Here is a 16,339-nt window from a genome sequence, read left to right as displayed (position 1 = left end):
GAAGGAGCGTGTTTGTGTGGGCGTCTGTTTTTAATCAGGGGAGGTGTTATGGGTACACCCCAGAAGAGAGAGTGTGGCAGTAGACATGTTGCTGAGGGGGTTAGCTGTGGGTCTGTAGCCGTAGGGCTAACACCCACGGTCCATAGTCTGCTGTCTACTGTCTAGTGGATGACTGTCTTGTGAGCCGCTACATGGACCCGATGGAAGTTCTGGGTTTGACTCCCCAGTGAGAGGACTCGTCCATTAGTCGATCGATGAACCAGTTCTTCCAATCAACGAAGCGTTTTAGTGTTTTTTCACAAAGCAGTACCAAACATTTGCCCCTTGTGGTTTTAAAGACGCTTTTATTTGGATGTTTTGAATGATGAATAATTCAGTTGTCCTCGTTAGACGAAGCACATGGCTCACTTTGGGAGTTGGTGCGGCATCTGGATTTGGATATTCACTGTGTGATGAATATGAAAGAATAGAAGAAAGAATTCATCAATGATTCAACATTTAAACTAACAAACCCTCAGTGAAATGCTGAAATGAAACAGTTTGATTCATCCTGCAAATAAAGTCTCCATCTTTTCCTCCCCGCTCCCTCCCCCCTCTGCCTCCTTGCCTCCCCCAGTATGCCGTCTCCCCCCCCCAGTCGGGTGAGGCCCCCAAGAGCCGCAGCCTGGAGAGGAAGCACCCGCAGAACCCCGACCCCATCGTGCTCACCAAGTGGAGACACAGCACCTACGTCCTGGACCTCAACGACAAGGTGAGCACCGCGCCTTTACTTTGAAGCCCACATTCAGAGAAACGTCCTTTTTTTATCGAGCGCTCGGGGGCTTGGTGTATCATCACGATAGTTATTGTGTTTGTGCGATAACGTTGATGTACGATAGTTATTGTGTTTGTGCGATAGCCTCGATGTACGATGTACGAAAGTAATCGTGTTTGTCCGATAACGTTGATGTACGATAGTTATCGTGTTTGTGCGATAGCCTCGATGTACGATGTACGAAAGTAATCGTGTTTGTCCGATAACGTTGATGTACGATAGTTATCGTGTTTGTGCGATAACGTTGATGTACGATAGTTATCGTGTTTGTGCGATAACGTTGATGTACGATAATTATCGTGTTTGTGCGATAACGTTGATATACGGTAGTTATCGTGTTTGTTCGATAACGTTGATGTACGATGTACGATGAAGAAACTGAGAACCAAACAACTCGTGGTGCTGTCTGGATGCCAGCAGACCTGTTGATCTTACTACTCTGAACCTGCTGAGAACGGTCCACTAGCATTGCCAGGCCATTCCACTCCGCGGTTTAAATCCCTGAGGCGCCGTTCAAATCCTGACCGTGGCGTCAGGACCGCAGATCTCAGGCGGTCGGTGTCTCTGTGTTTTGACTGAGGCGTGGGTCATATGACTGGGGCGTGGGTCATGTGATCGGCGACCAGCTGTTGTTGTTGTCCTTCCCTGTGTGTCCACTTCCTGTGAGTGTATCGGAACGCCAGCGACACACGAAACCTGACGTGACTGAAGAACGACGTGGTTCTGTTGTTCCAGTTGTCGTTCAAACTCAGACGCTTCGGTTCTGACCCGCGCAAGAGGAGAACCCAGCTCCCCCTGAGCCCACAGAAAGTTGGTACCCCCCCCCCCCCCCGCCCACGACCCCCCGAACCTAGAGATCTGTTCTGATTACATCATGATTTGACACCTTGGTGATCGCCGTGTTCAATCAGAGCCACTAAGTGGATGTTGTCGTCGGGGAAGAATTAATGAATCCGCTGTGACGCCCTAGCGACCGTCCACACACCTAATCAAGCATCTTCTGCCTCCGTCACCGCGGAAACACACTATCACAGCCCCTCCTCCACCCTCACATGTTAACCCCTAACCCCACCCTCACGTGTTAACCCCACCCTAACATGTTAACCCCACCCTCACACCACTAGGCAGTAATTCTGCTTTCTGCTCCAAGCCGGTTTTTCTCTTCACTAACAAACATGGCCGCCCTCCGAGTGAGCCGGTTAGTGTGTTGTGTGTGAGTGTGTGTGTGTGTGTGTGTGTGTGTGTGTGTGTGTGTGGTAGTGTGTGCATGGTTATGTGTTTGTATATGTCTGTCGTTATGTGTGTGTGTGTGTGTGTGGTTATGCGTGTGTATATGTCAATCGTAGTGTGTGTGTGTGTGTGTGTGTGTGTGTGTGTGTGTGAGCGTCCTCTTTGCTCACCCCCTCCCCTCTCCCATCAGGAGTGTGCGTCGGCCTGCGCGCCCAAACAGAGCCCCCCCGACTCTGACTCCTGCCCCTCCTCTCCCAAGCACCCCTCCACCGTTAGTATCCCACGGCAACCCTCGCTCCACGCACCCCCCCCCATGTGTGTTAACACCCGCCTCGCCGCTTGTGACTGTCTCTCTCTCTCTCTCTCTCTCTCTCTCTCTCTCTCTCTCTCTCTCTCTCTCTCTCTCTGTCTATGTCTCTCTCTCTCTCTCTCTCTATGACTTTCTCTCTGTCTATGTCTCTCTCTCTCGCTCTGACTTTCTCTCTGTCTATGTCTCTCTCTCTCTCTCTCTATGACTCTCTCTCTCTCTCTGTCTATCTCTCTCTCTCTCTCTCTCTCCCCTGCATGCCTTAAAGCTTCAGCTTCACCTGGTGACACACTGTGTTCAGGGATGAACAGGCGCGTCACGCTAATCAATGGTCCGCGCCTCCCACCTCCCCTGAAGACGCTGTCTTCGTCCCCACGGCCGGTCACTGTGTGATCAGACTCCTCCGTTAAAGCCAATCAAACAGCCTTTTTCTCTCTATGTGGTTTAATTAGCTGTTTCAGTGTGTTAGTTAGAGGTGTTGTGTTTCCTCAGATGTTTAATTCTCATCGCTTCAGACACTGTCTATGGTCTGCTTCTGTGCCTCGCTTTTTGGCTGGCTCTGTGTGTGCGCGCGTGTGTGTGTGTGTGTGTGTGTGTGTGTTTCTGCGTGTGCGTGCCTCACAAAGTGTTGTCGTCTCTCTCCCCCCCCCCCCCCCAGCCATCAGAGAAGTGTGGCGTCCTCAACGTGACCAAGATCACGGAGAACGGGAAGAAAGTCAGGTGGGTGCATCACCGCTTCGAGGGTTCTGATTGGTCGGTGACTTAACAGAGACATGACATTTACATTCACATTTAGCAGAGGCTTTTATCCAAAGCCACTCACAGAAAGTACATTTGTCGTAAGAAAGAGAAACAACAATATATCGCTGTCGGTAAAGTAAAGATGTTCATAGAACCAAGTGTCTGTCAATCACCAGCAATCGCTAGGTTAACCCATTCCCCGCGTACAACAAAGATAGCTAGGACAAGAAGCTACACCATGCTCGGTACTATTTCTTAGTGCGAGGATGTACAACATACACTAAGTGTGTACATTTAATGCCAGGACGTACAACATAGAATAAGAGTGAGTTAGAGGGGTGTACTAAGTGAGCGTGTTTGAGTGACGCCTCCACCATGAGGGTCCTGGCTGGCTGGTCGTGGGGGTCTGACTGTGTGTCCGTCCGTCTCCCCCCCCCCCCCCCCCCCCCAGGAAGAACTGGACCTCGTCATGGACGGTGCTGCAGGGGTCTTCGCTGCTCTTTGCTAAAGGGCAGGGCGGCAGCACCAGCAGCTGGGTACGTACCCCATCGTCCTGCCCCCCCGCACCCCTTCCCTCCCGTAGACTCCCCCCTGTTCCCCAACCTGTGGTTTAGTCCATTTATCTGTGTTACTGTTTCTGTGGGTATTCATGATCTAGACCGTGTTAGATGTTCTTCTTCTCAGTGTTTAGTCTCTCTCTCTGTCTCTGTGTGTGTGTGTGTGTCTCTCTCTCTCTCTCTCTCTCTCTCTCTCTCTCTCTCTCTCTCTCTCTCTCTCTCTCTCTCTCTCTCTCTCTCTCTCTCTCTCTCTCTCTCTCTCTCTCTCTCTCTCTCTCTCTGTGATTGGTCATCCGTCCTCAACTCGCTGTATTTTTCTCGCCACTCTGCCCTCCCTTCTCCTCCTCCCCCTCTTGTCTCTCCTTTCTCCCCCTCTTCTCTCTCGTTAGTCGTACTACCGTAGCGGCCGCATTCCAGAGCTGCTGCTCACGCTGCTTAGCAACTGGAAGCGCTCGGTTAAGCTCCGCCCCGCTGTCTCCTATGCCAACTGTGGCAATGTCCACGCCACCACTGTATGTCCCCCTCTCTCTCCTCCCCCTGCCTTTGCTTGTTCTCACTCTCTCTCTCTCTCTCTTTCTCTCTCTCTCTCTGTCTCTGTCTCTGTCTCTGTCTCTTTGTCTTTGTCTCTCTCTGACACTCTCCGAAACTCTCTCTCTCTCTCTCTCTCTCTCTCTTCCTTATTTTGTCACTCTCTGTCTGTCTCTCTCTGACACTCTCTCTTCCTGTCTCTCTGTCACTCTCTCTTTCTTTTCTGTCTCCCTCTTTCTTTCTCTGTCACTCTCTTTCTATCTTTCTCTGTCCCGCTCTCTCTTTCTTTCTGTCACTCTCTCTTTCTTTCTCTCTCACTCACTCTTTCCTTTTCTGTCACTCTCTCATCCTCACTTCCTCTCTCTCTGTCACTCTCTCTCTTCCTCTCTTCATCTCCCTCTCTCTCCCCCCCCCCTGCATGTACAACCCTTGCCCTCACCTGGCCATCCCCTCACCTCTCTCCCCCACCTGGCTCCCCCGACTGGCATAATCACCCTGGAGTTCGTGTGTGGCTGGAACACTTACCTTACGTACCTGACTGTAATCAGATCTTTTTAAAATGACTAATGATGGAATGATCAGAAGGATGGCCCTGGGTTTGCTGGAATGCTGGAATGTTGCCACGGGCAACATGAGTTTGAATAACGTGTGTGCCGCTGTCCCAGTTGTGTTCCTAAGAGCTCATTAATGTCATCAGGAATGGTTTGCCCCCCCCCCCCCCCCCCCCCCCCCCCCTGCCACTCATCTCTGCACTAACTTACTAAAGATCACGTGTTCTTATGTAGAAGGTAACCGCATATTGTGACTGCTGTTAACTTTAATTTAAACATCGATGTCATGGTCAAAGCTGGCATGATGATCACGTTATGTTTGTACTACCGCGGCAAAATAACACCCACATTATTATTTTTTGGAGGAGTCCATCTCTATAATAATTTAATATCAGTGTGAAAATAAATCTGCATTTGCCCCCTGGGTGCCGCTAACCATAAACCCTTAATACCTCCTGCAACCGTTCTGCCTGCTTCTCTGGTCGTCTCCTTACTGTCTGTCGTTCTCCTCAGAAGTTTGGCAGCAACCAGTCCAAACCGGAGTTCACGGTGGACCTCCGGGGAAGCTCTGTGGACTGGGCCAGCCGGGACAAGTCCAGCAAGAAGCACGTCATCGAGGTAGGACCCCCCCCCCCCCCCCCCGCGGGGAGAGAGAGGACCTCCTCACTAGAGGAGGAGAGGGACCTCCTCACGAGAGGAGAGGACCTCCTAACTAGGGGAGTGGAGAACAAGGACCTCTTCACTGGAACAGAGGACCTCCTCACCGGAGGAGAACAGTGACCTCCTCACTAGAGGAGGTGAGGGACCTCCTCACTGGAGGAGAACAGTGACCTCCTCACTAGAGGAGCAGAGGGACCTCCTCACCGGAGGAGAACAGTGACCTCCTCACTAGAGGAGCAGAGGGACCTCCTCACCGGAGGAGAACAGGGACTTCCTCACTAGAGGAGGAGAGGGACCTCCTCACCGGAGGAGAACAGTGACCTCCTTACTAGAGGAGGAGAGGGACCTCCTCACCGGAGGAGAACAGTGACCTCCTCACTAGAGGAGGAGAGGGACCTCCTCACCGGAGGAGAACAGTGACCTCCTCACTAGAAGAGGAGAGGAACCTCTTCACTGGAGGAGGTCGCTGTTCTCCTCTAGTGAGGAGGTCACTGTTCCCCTCACTAGAAGAAAACTGAGATCTTCTCACTAGAGATCTTCCTCCTCTAGTGAGGAGAACAGGGACTGCATAGAATCAATTTAAAATTAGTTCATTAATTCATTAATTAATTCAGGATTAGCATCAGGAGTTTCAGAATCAGAATGAGGGGAAGAACTTTTTGTTATTGCCAAGTGAACTTTCACATCTAATCAAACGAGCTCTCACTGTCGAGGTGTGATAGTAACAGGCAATCTTACCTTTCTGTCAAAAGTGAGAAAAGTCCAAAGGGGAGAGAGTCTCTGACCTCACAGACTGACCTCATTCTGACCTTTGACCTCTAGCTGAAGACCCGTCGGGGGACTGAGCTCCTGATCCAGTCGGAGATCGACAGCGTCATCAACGACTGGTACCGGGCCCTGAACGAGACCATCAGCGCACACGTGAGACACACACACACACACTCACTCACTCACTCACTCACTCACTCACTCACTCACTCACTCACTCACTCACTCACTCACTCACACACACACACACACAGACACATATATATATATATATATATATATATATATATATATATATATATGCAGAACCATAAACAAACACACACACATGCAGAGCCACACGCGCAGAGCCAGTCACACACACACACGCAGAGTCACACACACACTGTCACACACACACCTTCACCCTTCCACTGTAAATTTCCAAAACTTAACTTGTGTGTGTGTGTGTGTGTGTTAATGTGTGCGGCAGGCCTGGGAGTCTGACGAGGCCATCGAGGAGGACATGCCAGAGTCTCCGGGGTCCGAGAAGCAGGACAAGGAGAAGGACCACCGGGACTCCAAGAAGAACCGCGGTGAGACCCCCTAGTCCAGGGTCCCCCAGAGTCCTCTAACCCAGAGACCAACTTTAAACAACAAAGGAAGACGCCCTGTGACACCGTGTGTCTGTCTGTCTCTGTGTGTGTGTGTGTGTGTGTGTGTGTGTGTGTGTGTGTGTGTGTGTGTGTGCGCGCGCGTCCCCCAGCTATGAAGACGTCCATCAGCATGGACGTGTCGGACCAGAAGAAGACCCGCGTGAAGCTGAAGAAGTTCCTGACCCGGCGGCCCACCTACCAGGCGGTCCGCGACAAGGGCTACATCAAAGGTAGCTCGCTGGGTGTAGCCCTGCTGCGCTAGCGTGGCTACATTAGCCTGTCTAGGTTAGCCCGGCTTCTTTGGCCCAGCCATGTTAGCCTGACTACGTTAGCCTGTCGTGTTGTCGTGTACCTGACCATGTTGTGGGTTGTTGTGCTCCTGACCTTGTCGTGTGTTGTGCCTGACCGTGTCGTGTGTGTTGTGTTGTCACCATGTTGAGCATGTTGTGTGTGTCGTGTACCTGACCGTGTTGTGTGTTCTTGTGTACCTGACAATGTTGTCTCCCAGACCAGGTTTTCGGCTGCAGTCTGACCAGCCTGTGTGTTGTTGTGTTGTGTGTAAACCATGTTGAGTGTTGTTGTGTTGTGTGTTAACCCTGTTGTGTTGTTGTGATCCCCAGACCAGGTGTTTGGCTGCAGTCTGACCACCCTGTGCCAGAGGGAGAGCGACTCTGTGCCCCAGTTCGTCACCATGTGCATCGACCACGTGGAGAACACAGGTAGGGTTGGGTTCAGGAAAACCCTGTTTAGAGTGATGCTCGTCGTCATGGAAACACACTGGATAAAAAACAAGGCCTGGATTTTATTCATAAAAAAACTAAACAGCAAATACATACACAAATAGTTGTTGCATAAAAAGCACTATTAGCTCTACGTATATGTGTAATAATATACCCTACATCTCTCCTAGAATGTCCCATAATCCACAATAAGGCCTCATGGTTCAGTACCAGTCTGCGGTACTGAACCATGCGGCTTTAGTGGTGTATTGATGGTCGTGTTGAGGATGTAATTAACTCGTTAGTGAAGCAGCTCAGCGGCTACGCTAATGAGCTCGATATATGCACCCTGAGCAAGTAAAACTTCTGAAAACTAGACAAAAACAATATTGAGAAAATGGACAAGTTGAAATGCAAACAAGGAGAAAGGCGAATCCGCGAGAAATAAAGCGCATCCAGAAACACCATCAAGTGGAAGAACACATCTGAATGATTCCCCTCTGCATGCTGTGACCCTCCCCTGGCATTGTGCATCTTTCTTGGGGAGGAATGGGCCAGCAGATGCATGAAGCACAGGCCCGTGCTTCTCCCCAACGTGTTCTGTGCCGCCGAAGGGGGGTACCCAGCTGAACTAACATCCCAGAGGGGGTACACTGGTAGAAACAGTTAGAGAACCAGTGCTGTAGAGGAGCTATGACCGTGTGGTCCCCGTCTCCCAGGTCTGGACGTGGACGGGCTGTACCGGGTCAGCGGGAACCTGGCCGTCATCCAGAAGCTGCGATTCGCCGTCAACCACGGTAGGTCCCGCCGTGCCCGCAGCCAGCTATGAGGTCACTGGTCATTTCTGTAGAGATAACAATACAAGTTGAAACTAAATACAACTGTATGCAAAATCGGAGGTTGAGAACTTCTCGGAGGTGAGTATAAATGCTTAATTCAGTAGAGACTTGTTACTTTGTGTCCGCCGTGTGTGACATCGGTTGCTGCATGCACGATAGAGGGGTGGGGGGGGGATGGACGGACGGACGGACGGACGGACGGACGGACGTAGGAGGGTCTACCCTGACTAAAGCTGGCTATCACACCAACTGAAATCAGACAGCTAATGGTTGCGGTGTTACGACGCGTTGTTTTCATCGTTTGAATTTGTTGAGTCAAGATGTGTTGTGATTTATCGTCCTGTAAGTCTGTGCCCCCCCCCCCCCCCCGGTGGTGTTCTGTGTAACTCTGGGGTCACTTGAATGAGTCTGGACACGCCCCCTTCTGACACAGTGCACCAATCAGGGACAGCGCCTCAGTTAAACTAACCAGTCGTATTCCTTCATCCAACGCTTTCCCTGGTGCTGATTGGTCGATGCAGACGAGAAGGTGGAGCTTGACGACATCAAGTGGGAGGACATCCACGTGACCACGGGGGCCCTGAAGATGTTCTTCAGAGAGCTGCCCGAGCCGCTCTTCACCTACGGCTCCTTCAATGACTTTGTCGACGCCATAAGTAAGCCCCTCCCCCATGTCAACCTTCTTCTTCGTCAGTTATACTGCTGCCCTATTACATCCTGCTGTGACACCCTAATGGCCCGTCTGGGATTTATAAAGACCCAGCTTATCTTATTGTTTATCAATCGTATCTTGTTTCAATGGTGCGTGATTTTGCTTGCGTTACCCAATGTGTCCACAAGATGGCGCCGTTGCACCGCTATCCATATCTAACGCTGTCCCGTTCCCCGCAGAATGCTCCGACTACAAGCAGCGTGTGAGCTCGATCACGGACCTGATCCGGCAGCTGCCCAAGCCAAACCACGACACCATGCAGGTCCTGTTCAGACATCTCAGAAGGTAGGCCTGAGGATACAGCCCTGGGGTTCACAGACTCTGAGACCTCATTGGTTGCATGGTTCATTTAGGACTTCGTTTAGGGTTAATGCTGGCAAAAGTGGACCAGAATAAAAGTGTTTACAGAGAAACACTTTTATGCTGGTCCAGTCTCACCCTACCTCCACTCATCCATGAGTGCATTTATCTTAATAAATGTTCTAATTCAGATGATTTTCAACGGCTAATTAGCGTCAGTTAGATAAGTTACAAAATGTGAACTAGTTTATATTTTTTTGCTAGTAATGGTCCAATAATCTTGAAACCTGGGGTTTCTGAATATTACAATATATTAGATTTATGAATCTAATGTTAACGTAAAAAAGGAATATACATTTTATAACTTCTGGTAATTTGTATAACAAGTAAAACGAGACAAACATGGCCAGTTCATTTATTTAATTTTCCCAGCAGGGGAACGTGAACTCATTTCCCCCTGGCTGACATTTAGTTTAGTTCCGCCGGCGGTTCCCCGGTTCGTCTTTGTTCTCCGTTCTCCAGCGATGGATTAGGCCACGGGGTGCGGGGGTAGCAGGGTTCCAGGTGTACCCCCTACTTCAAGAACGGCATCGGTCTGACATTTCCCCTTCGCTTCCAGATTTGCATTTATATGGCGCCGGGTTCTCCGCGACGATTCAGAACCTGCGGCGCCACGTTTCCTCTGGAAATTTACAGTGTGACATTCAGCGTACGAGAGGGGAGCGGAGGATTTAATCGCTTCTTCCCCCCCCCCCCCCCCCCCCCCTCCGTCTATGAATATGTTATTGTTTTCTGCATCTGCATGCGGGCGTCTCTGCGCTATTCAAATGTTATGATGTGTTCCGGCCCGCGGGGATACAATATGTTTGTCGTGTCGATGCAGGCCCCTCGCCTTGTGTCGAGGGGCCCAGGAGCGGTGTGTTTGTTTTATTCCGGTCCATACGGAGCCCATAGGCGCGGGGTAATGAAGTCGTGGGCTCAGCCATGCAGCGCGGAGACTGGGAAAACCTTCATCAACCTTTTTAATCGCACATGACGAGCTGCAGCGATTCTGTGGGCTGTATTTTGTGCGGGCCACTCGCTGGGCTCTGATTGGTGTCCTCTTAACGAGGTGGGGGTGCTGTCCTCTTAACGAGGAAGGGGTGGGGGGTGCTGTCCTCTTAACGAGATGGGGGTGCTGTCCTCTTAACGAGGTGGGGGTGGCGATTGCTGTGCTCTTAACGAGGTGGGGGTGCTGTCCTCTTATCGAGGTGGGGGTGGCGATTGCTGTCCTCTTAACGAGGTGGGGGTGCTGTCCTCTTAACGAGGTGGGGGTGCTGTCCTCTTAACGAGGTGGGGGTGGCGATTGCTGTCCTCTTAACGAGGTGGGGGTGCTGTCCTCTTAACGAGGTGGGGGTGGCGATTGCTGTCCTCTTAACGAGGTGGGGGTGGCGATTGCTGTCCTCTTAACGAGGTGGGGGTGCTGTCCTCTTAACGAGCAGGGGTTGCGGTCCTCTTAACGAGGTCGGGGTGCTGTCCTCTTAACGAGGTGGGGGTGCTGTCCTCTTAACGAGGGGGGGGATGGGGGTGCTGTCCTCTTAACGAGGTTGGGGTGTTGTCCACTTAACGAGCTGGGGGTGCTTTCTCCTTAACAAGGCTTGGTTGCTGTCTGCTTAACGAGGCGTGGGTGCTGCAGGCGTGTGCTGACCCCCTGTCCCCCTCCCCCCCCCAGGGTGATCGACCACGGCGAGGCCAACCGCATGACGACCCAGAGCGTGGCCATCGTGTTCGGGCCCACCCTGCTGCGGCCAGAGACGGAGACGGGCAGCATGGCCGTCCACATGGTGTACCAGAACCAGATCGTGGAGCTCATCCTGCTGGAGTACGAGGGCGTCTTCGGCCGGTAGAGACACCCCCCCCACCCCGTCCTGGGCTGAGGGGGGTGGGGGTCTCCGGACCGGACCGGCTCCCTGGCTGCGGACCACGCGGTCGGTCTCGGAGCGGACTCCGCGGGGGGCGCTCACACGGGATACTGTTCCAGGAGGGGGGGCGGAGCCTGAGAGACTACAGGGGGAGAACGAGACTTTGCACTTAGTTACGCTTTGGAGTCGAGAGCAAAACCCACGCTGTACAGATGTTACCTGCTTCCCCTCCCGGGGCCCCGCCCTGCTGGCTGCTGATTGGCAGCCGGACCCAGGTCCCGGCGAATCGCCAAGCTTCGTTTGTTTTTTCGCTTGAGCGGAGGACCGTGACATCGCCGGTGTTTGCTGTGACTGACGTCATGGCGATGCAGGGGGCATTACGTGTGTGTGTGTGTGTGTGTGTGTGTGTGTGTAGCCTCAGACCCAGAGCGGCGTGCTGAACAACGCTGTGTTCTGTGTGTCTCGTGTGTCTCATGTCGTCACCGCGTGTGGTCCCCGCTGTTGTCTTGCGTCGTCACGGTGACGACCCACTCTCTGTGGCCCTGTGGACCGCCAGGGTCGGGAATACCAGGTGGAGTTCCAGCAGCCATTTTGTTCCTCTCCATGGAGAGAAGGTGTGCACTTGGAAGAACTGGAATCTCGGTTTTGGAATGAATTGTATTCTGTTTTAATGAATCATCTCCGTCGCTTCAACACTGACACACACGCATGCATGCACGTCACATTGCACACTCACAGTCACACACATACGCACAAACATATGCACACAAACACACACACACACACACACACACACGGCTTATCATTTCATTTGTAGTTTATCTACAATGCTATCCTCACACTTTGGAATGCATCCCCCCCCCCCCCCCACACACACACACACGCACACACACACACACACACACACACACACACACACACACACACACACACACACACACACACTGGCTGCCTAAATATCCTTCAGGATAAATAAAGTATTAGTGTATCTCTCTACACACACGCTTATGCTAACAACTGTGCTTACGTTGCCCTGGTTCATCCCCTGGTTGTGTTGATGAAGTGTGAGCATGAAGACGGGAATAATTGTGTGTGTTTGTGTGTGTGTGTGTGTGTGTGTGATATAAAATAAATAACAAGCAGAGAGGAGACCTATGCTGTTGTCTCTGTCAATGTAAACGTGTGTGTGTCTGTCTGTTTGTGTGTCTGTCTGTGTGTGGGTGTTCGAGGGAATTTGCAATGTGCATTGTACAAAAAAGAGCAAGTGACTGTGTGTGTGTGTGTGTGTGTGTGTGTGTTTGTTGGTCCAGTGCTTGGTGGTACGGTTCACTGTGTGTGGGAGGGGCACCTCGCTGGTGGGGTAAAATACCGTTTAGTGTTTCTGATCTTCTTTCTGTTTTAATGATTTTTTTCCTGCCCTGGCACCCCCCCGCCCGTGTCACCGGGGAAACGGTATCAGGGTGCGTTTCCCGTGTGCAATCTGTCACGGACTCAGCGGTCGATGACTCGCGGTAGAAGAGCTGCTTCTCCTGACTCAGCTGATGGCTCAGGAGAAGGGCCGTACTCGTGCTGGGATCATCCCAGTGTGTTCGCTGTGGTGGGAGGCAGTGCGGAAAAAAGAGCCTTTAAAAAAATAAAGAAAAAACCTCAAGAGTATTCATGTGTACATTAAAAGAGAATCAATGTTTGCGCTGTGTATATGCTTCGACGGCCAACAAGAGGACTTTGGTTTTTGGAGATCTGAAAACGTTAACAATGCTCGTTGACTTTGGGTTTTCCTTCTAACTGTTGTTTCTGTTTTCTGGGAGAGGTCTCCGGATTCCTCCGCATGGTTGACTGCACATTCTGAATGTAATTACCTGGCTAACTGCTGTTTGTGACATTGCAATGTCGAATAATAAAGCTACCTGAATGGGTTTGAGTCTCAGCTGATCTTTGATGGAAAAACCAATTTGATCCTTTGGGGTATCGTTTTTGGGATAGGTATTGGAATTAAGGTGAACTTTTATTCAGCGTGCTTTAGCATACAGCGTTAACAACATAGCTACAGCTTTATTGACAACTTCTCTCTTGACAAGCAGAGGTAGTAAAGAGCAACAGTGCAATCTATTGGTAAAATTACTGTATAACAACACTCCCACTTAATTTTGCAATGGCATTAAGACACTTTAAATACCGTATTTTCCGCACTATAAGGCGCACTTAAAAGCCGGTAATTTTCTCAAAAAACGACAGTGCGCCTTATAATCCGGAGCGCCTTATGTATGGATCAATTCGTGTTTACAAATGAACAAAGTTGTCAGAACGCTTAATAAAGTTTGACTTTGTCTGACTGTTTTGTTGACATTCCCTTTATGGCTGGTTCAGACCACACGACAGATATTCCTCCACTATTAGGAAGGTCACACTATACAATCACAGAGCCAGGAAATCGGGCGAAAGACTGGCCACACTACAAGATTCGAGGGTGCGATGCTCTACTTTGTATCATTCACGTTTGCAAGATATTTAAAAAATCTAAGGTTTGGAACTGCGTAATTGTGTTTTACTTTTTTGTCATAAAGGTTCCAGTTTTATATCTGCTAAATGCAGCAACTCGTCCTCACAGTTGCGTTGCGCGTGACGAGCTATACAATTAGCACAGCTCCATCTAGTGGATGCATAACACATCCCCAGTCAAACGTTTGACTGCAGTATCTTCTATGCTATGCGCCTTATAATCTGGTGCGCCCTATTTATGAAAAAAGTTCTAAAATAGGTCATTCATTGAAGGTGCGCCTTATAATCCGGTGCGCGTTATAGTGCGGGAAATACGGTAATATTACATAGCCGTGCTCCCTTTCACAATGTCAAGAAAAAAATAAATCTTTAAACAACAAAAGACTTTCTCTTTTTTTTCTGCTTAATACTTGTCATTTTCAATTAAACTGTTCTCATTTGTCTTTGAAACCTTTTGGTAACAGTCATTTTCTGGAACTGTTTTTTTTACATGTTTTCAGACTTGCTTTGACCAGACAGCGTTCGGCGTTCACCTGTCAAGCATAAACAACCACTTTATAAATCTACTCTTAGACAGCCAAAAGTCCAATCCCTCCCCAAGAGATATTCAAACTTCTGTTTAGTCAGTGGCTTGGTCAAGATGCGCTTTCATGTCATTTGTTAGACAGTATTGTAGTTCTATTTGTCCATTCCGCACACATTCACGGATGTAGTGGTATTGAATGTCTATGTGTTCAGTCCTGGAGTAGTCCTCAGGATTCTTTGCGATTGCAATGGCTTCTTGGTTGTCTTCCAGGATCACTGTGGATATAGCCTCCATTCCGAGATCACTCAGTAATTGTCTCAGCCAAATACCTTCTTGAGCGGCTTGGCTAAGAGCGACATACTCAGCTTCCGCTGTTGAAAGTGCAACTGTTGCCTGTTTCTTACTGAGCCAGCTCACTACTCCTCCGCTCTTTAGAAATATGTTGCCTGTTGTCGAGTGGCGGTCCTCCTGATCTCCAGCCCAGTCAGCATCTGTGGATCCAATCAAAGCTCCGGAGTCTGACTGCTCATACTTGAGAGCAAGGTTCACTGTCCCTTTCAAGAATCGAAATATCCTCTTCACAGCAGTCAGATGTGCAACATTTGGATTTGCATTGAACTTTGACACAGCACTCACCGCTTGAGCAATATCTGGTCATGTGGCCATTGCAGCATACATCAGACTTCCAACCATTGACTGATAAGTAGGTTGGTGCACTGGCTTACTGACACCATCACTTTTCCTCAATTTGACGTTGGCATCAGCAGGAGTTGCTACAGGATTTTCATTATCCATTCCATATTTCTGAAGTATGATTTCAATGTAATTCTTCTGATGAAGAAAGACAGTTATTTTCTTTGTCTTGGAACACAGTGATGGCCAAAATATGGGACAGCTCACCCATGTCGTTCATCTTGTAGCGCTCCTTGAGAGCTCTTTTCAGCTTGTTCATGCTCTCAGTCGACTCTGTTATCAGAATGAGATCATCCACGTAAACAGCGAGTATCTCAAGCTCATGTCTTGTTCTCACAAACACACAGGGGTCTGATGTGCTCTGTTTGAATCCAATTTCTGTCAAGAACCCTGTGAAAGCCTTGCTCCAGCAGCGAGGAGACTGCTTCAGTCCGTAGATTGACTTCTTCAGTTTGCACACCAGGTGTTCCTGCTCTGGTATCCCTCTGGTTGCTCCATGTAGATCTCTTCTTCCAGGTGTCCATTAAGGAATGCAGTTACGACGTCCATTCGGTGCACATGTCGATTGTTTTGGATAGCAAAGGACAGTAGTGTACGAATAGAGCTGAATCGTACCACTGGTGAAAACGTTTCATCATAGTCAGCACCATACATCTGTGAGTAGCCCTTGGCGATGAGTCTGCACTTGTATCTCTCCACTTGTCCATCACTATGATGCTTGACTTTGAACACCCATCTTGAGCCTACTGCCTTTCTTCCTCTTGGTAAATCCACTAAGCCCCACGTCTCATTTTCCAGCAGCGACTCATATTCCAAATCAGCCGCCTCCTGCCCTTCCTTTGCATTAGGACTCACCATTGCTTCTTTCAGTGTGATGGGCTCTGTCACACAACACATATTGGCATGATGCTCAACAGTCACTGTACAGGCATACTCATCATATCCAAATCTCCTTGGAGTCCTTCTGATTCTGTCAATTGTTCTGACTGTGGAGTCGACAGGAACCTCATCATCTTGTGTTTCACTTTCTTCCGTTCTCATGGTTATCTCACTCTCTGAGGTGAGTACTTCCGCTTCCTGTTTCCAGTCAAAATTTGATTCATTGAAGATGACATCACGACGAGTTAGAATCCTCCTTTTCTCTTCATCATACAGGCAATAGCCCTTGGCGTTGTTTGCATATCCCACGAAACGAAGCTTCACAGCCTTTTTGTCCAGTTTTCTCCTCTCTTCATCTGGGATATGTGCATAAGCAACACAGCCAAACACCCTCATGTGACTCATGTCAGGTTTCTTTCCACACCATCTCTCGTAGGGTGTCTCTTCCTTGAGGAGAGATGTGGGCAGCCTGTTCTGTAT

At 49.8% G+C, this 16,339-nt stretch overlaps 1 protein-coding gene across 1 annotated transcript in view; it reads left to right on the top strand.

The window, feature by feature from the left end:
- The window catches only part of LOC307088690 (rho GTPase-activating protein 12-like), a gene marked incomplete at its 5' end in the record, with an annotated part of 26,896 nt that extends 14,809 nt beyond the window's left edge, over positions 1-12,087 (top strand). The window contains 14 exons of the mRNA XM_079754642.1: positions 617-751; positions 1,550-1,624; positions 2,235-2,315; positions 3,010-3,071; positions 3,544-3,628; positions 5,245-5,346; positions 6,211-6,309; positions 6,629-6,731; positions 6,902-7,021; positions 7,412-7,510; positions 8,230-8,307; positions 8,871-9,005; positions 9,241-9,346; positions 11,073-12,087. Coding sequence (XP_079610768.1) covers positions 617-751; positions 1,550-1,624; positions 2,235-2,315; positions 3,010-3,071; positions 3,544-3,628; positions 5,245-5,346; positions 6,211-6,309; positions 6,629-6,731; positions 6,902-7,021; positions 7,412-7,510; positions 8,230-8,307; positions 8,871-9,005; positions 9,241-9,346; positions 11,073-11,247 — 1,455 coding nt within the window. The 3' untranslated portion in view covers positions 11,248-12,087. The remainder of the gene's footprint in view (positions 1-616; positions 752-1,549; positions 1,625-2,234; positions 2,316-3,009; positions 3,072-3,543; positions 3,629-5,244; positions 5,347-6,210; positions 6,310-6,628; positions 6,732-6,901; positions 7,022-7,411; positions 7,511-8,229; positions 8,308-8,870; positions 9,006-9,240; positions 9,347-11,072) is intronic.
- Positions 12,088-16,339: the final 4,252 nt, after the last annotated feature.

Source organism: Pollachius pollachius, assembly GCF_949987615.1.
Source record: "Pollachius pollachius genome assembly, chromosome: 17".
In the NCBI taxonomy this organism is placed as follows: Eukaryota; Metazoa; Chordata; class Actinopteri; order Gadiformes; family Gadidae; genus Pollachius; species Pollachius pollachius.
Note: the sequence above shows the minus strand (reverse complement) of the source record. Positions and strands in the feature narration are given on the sequence as shown.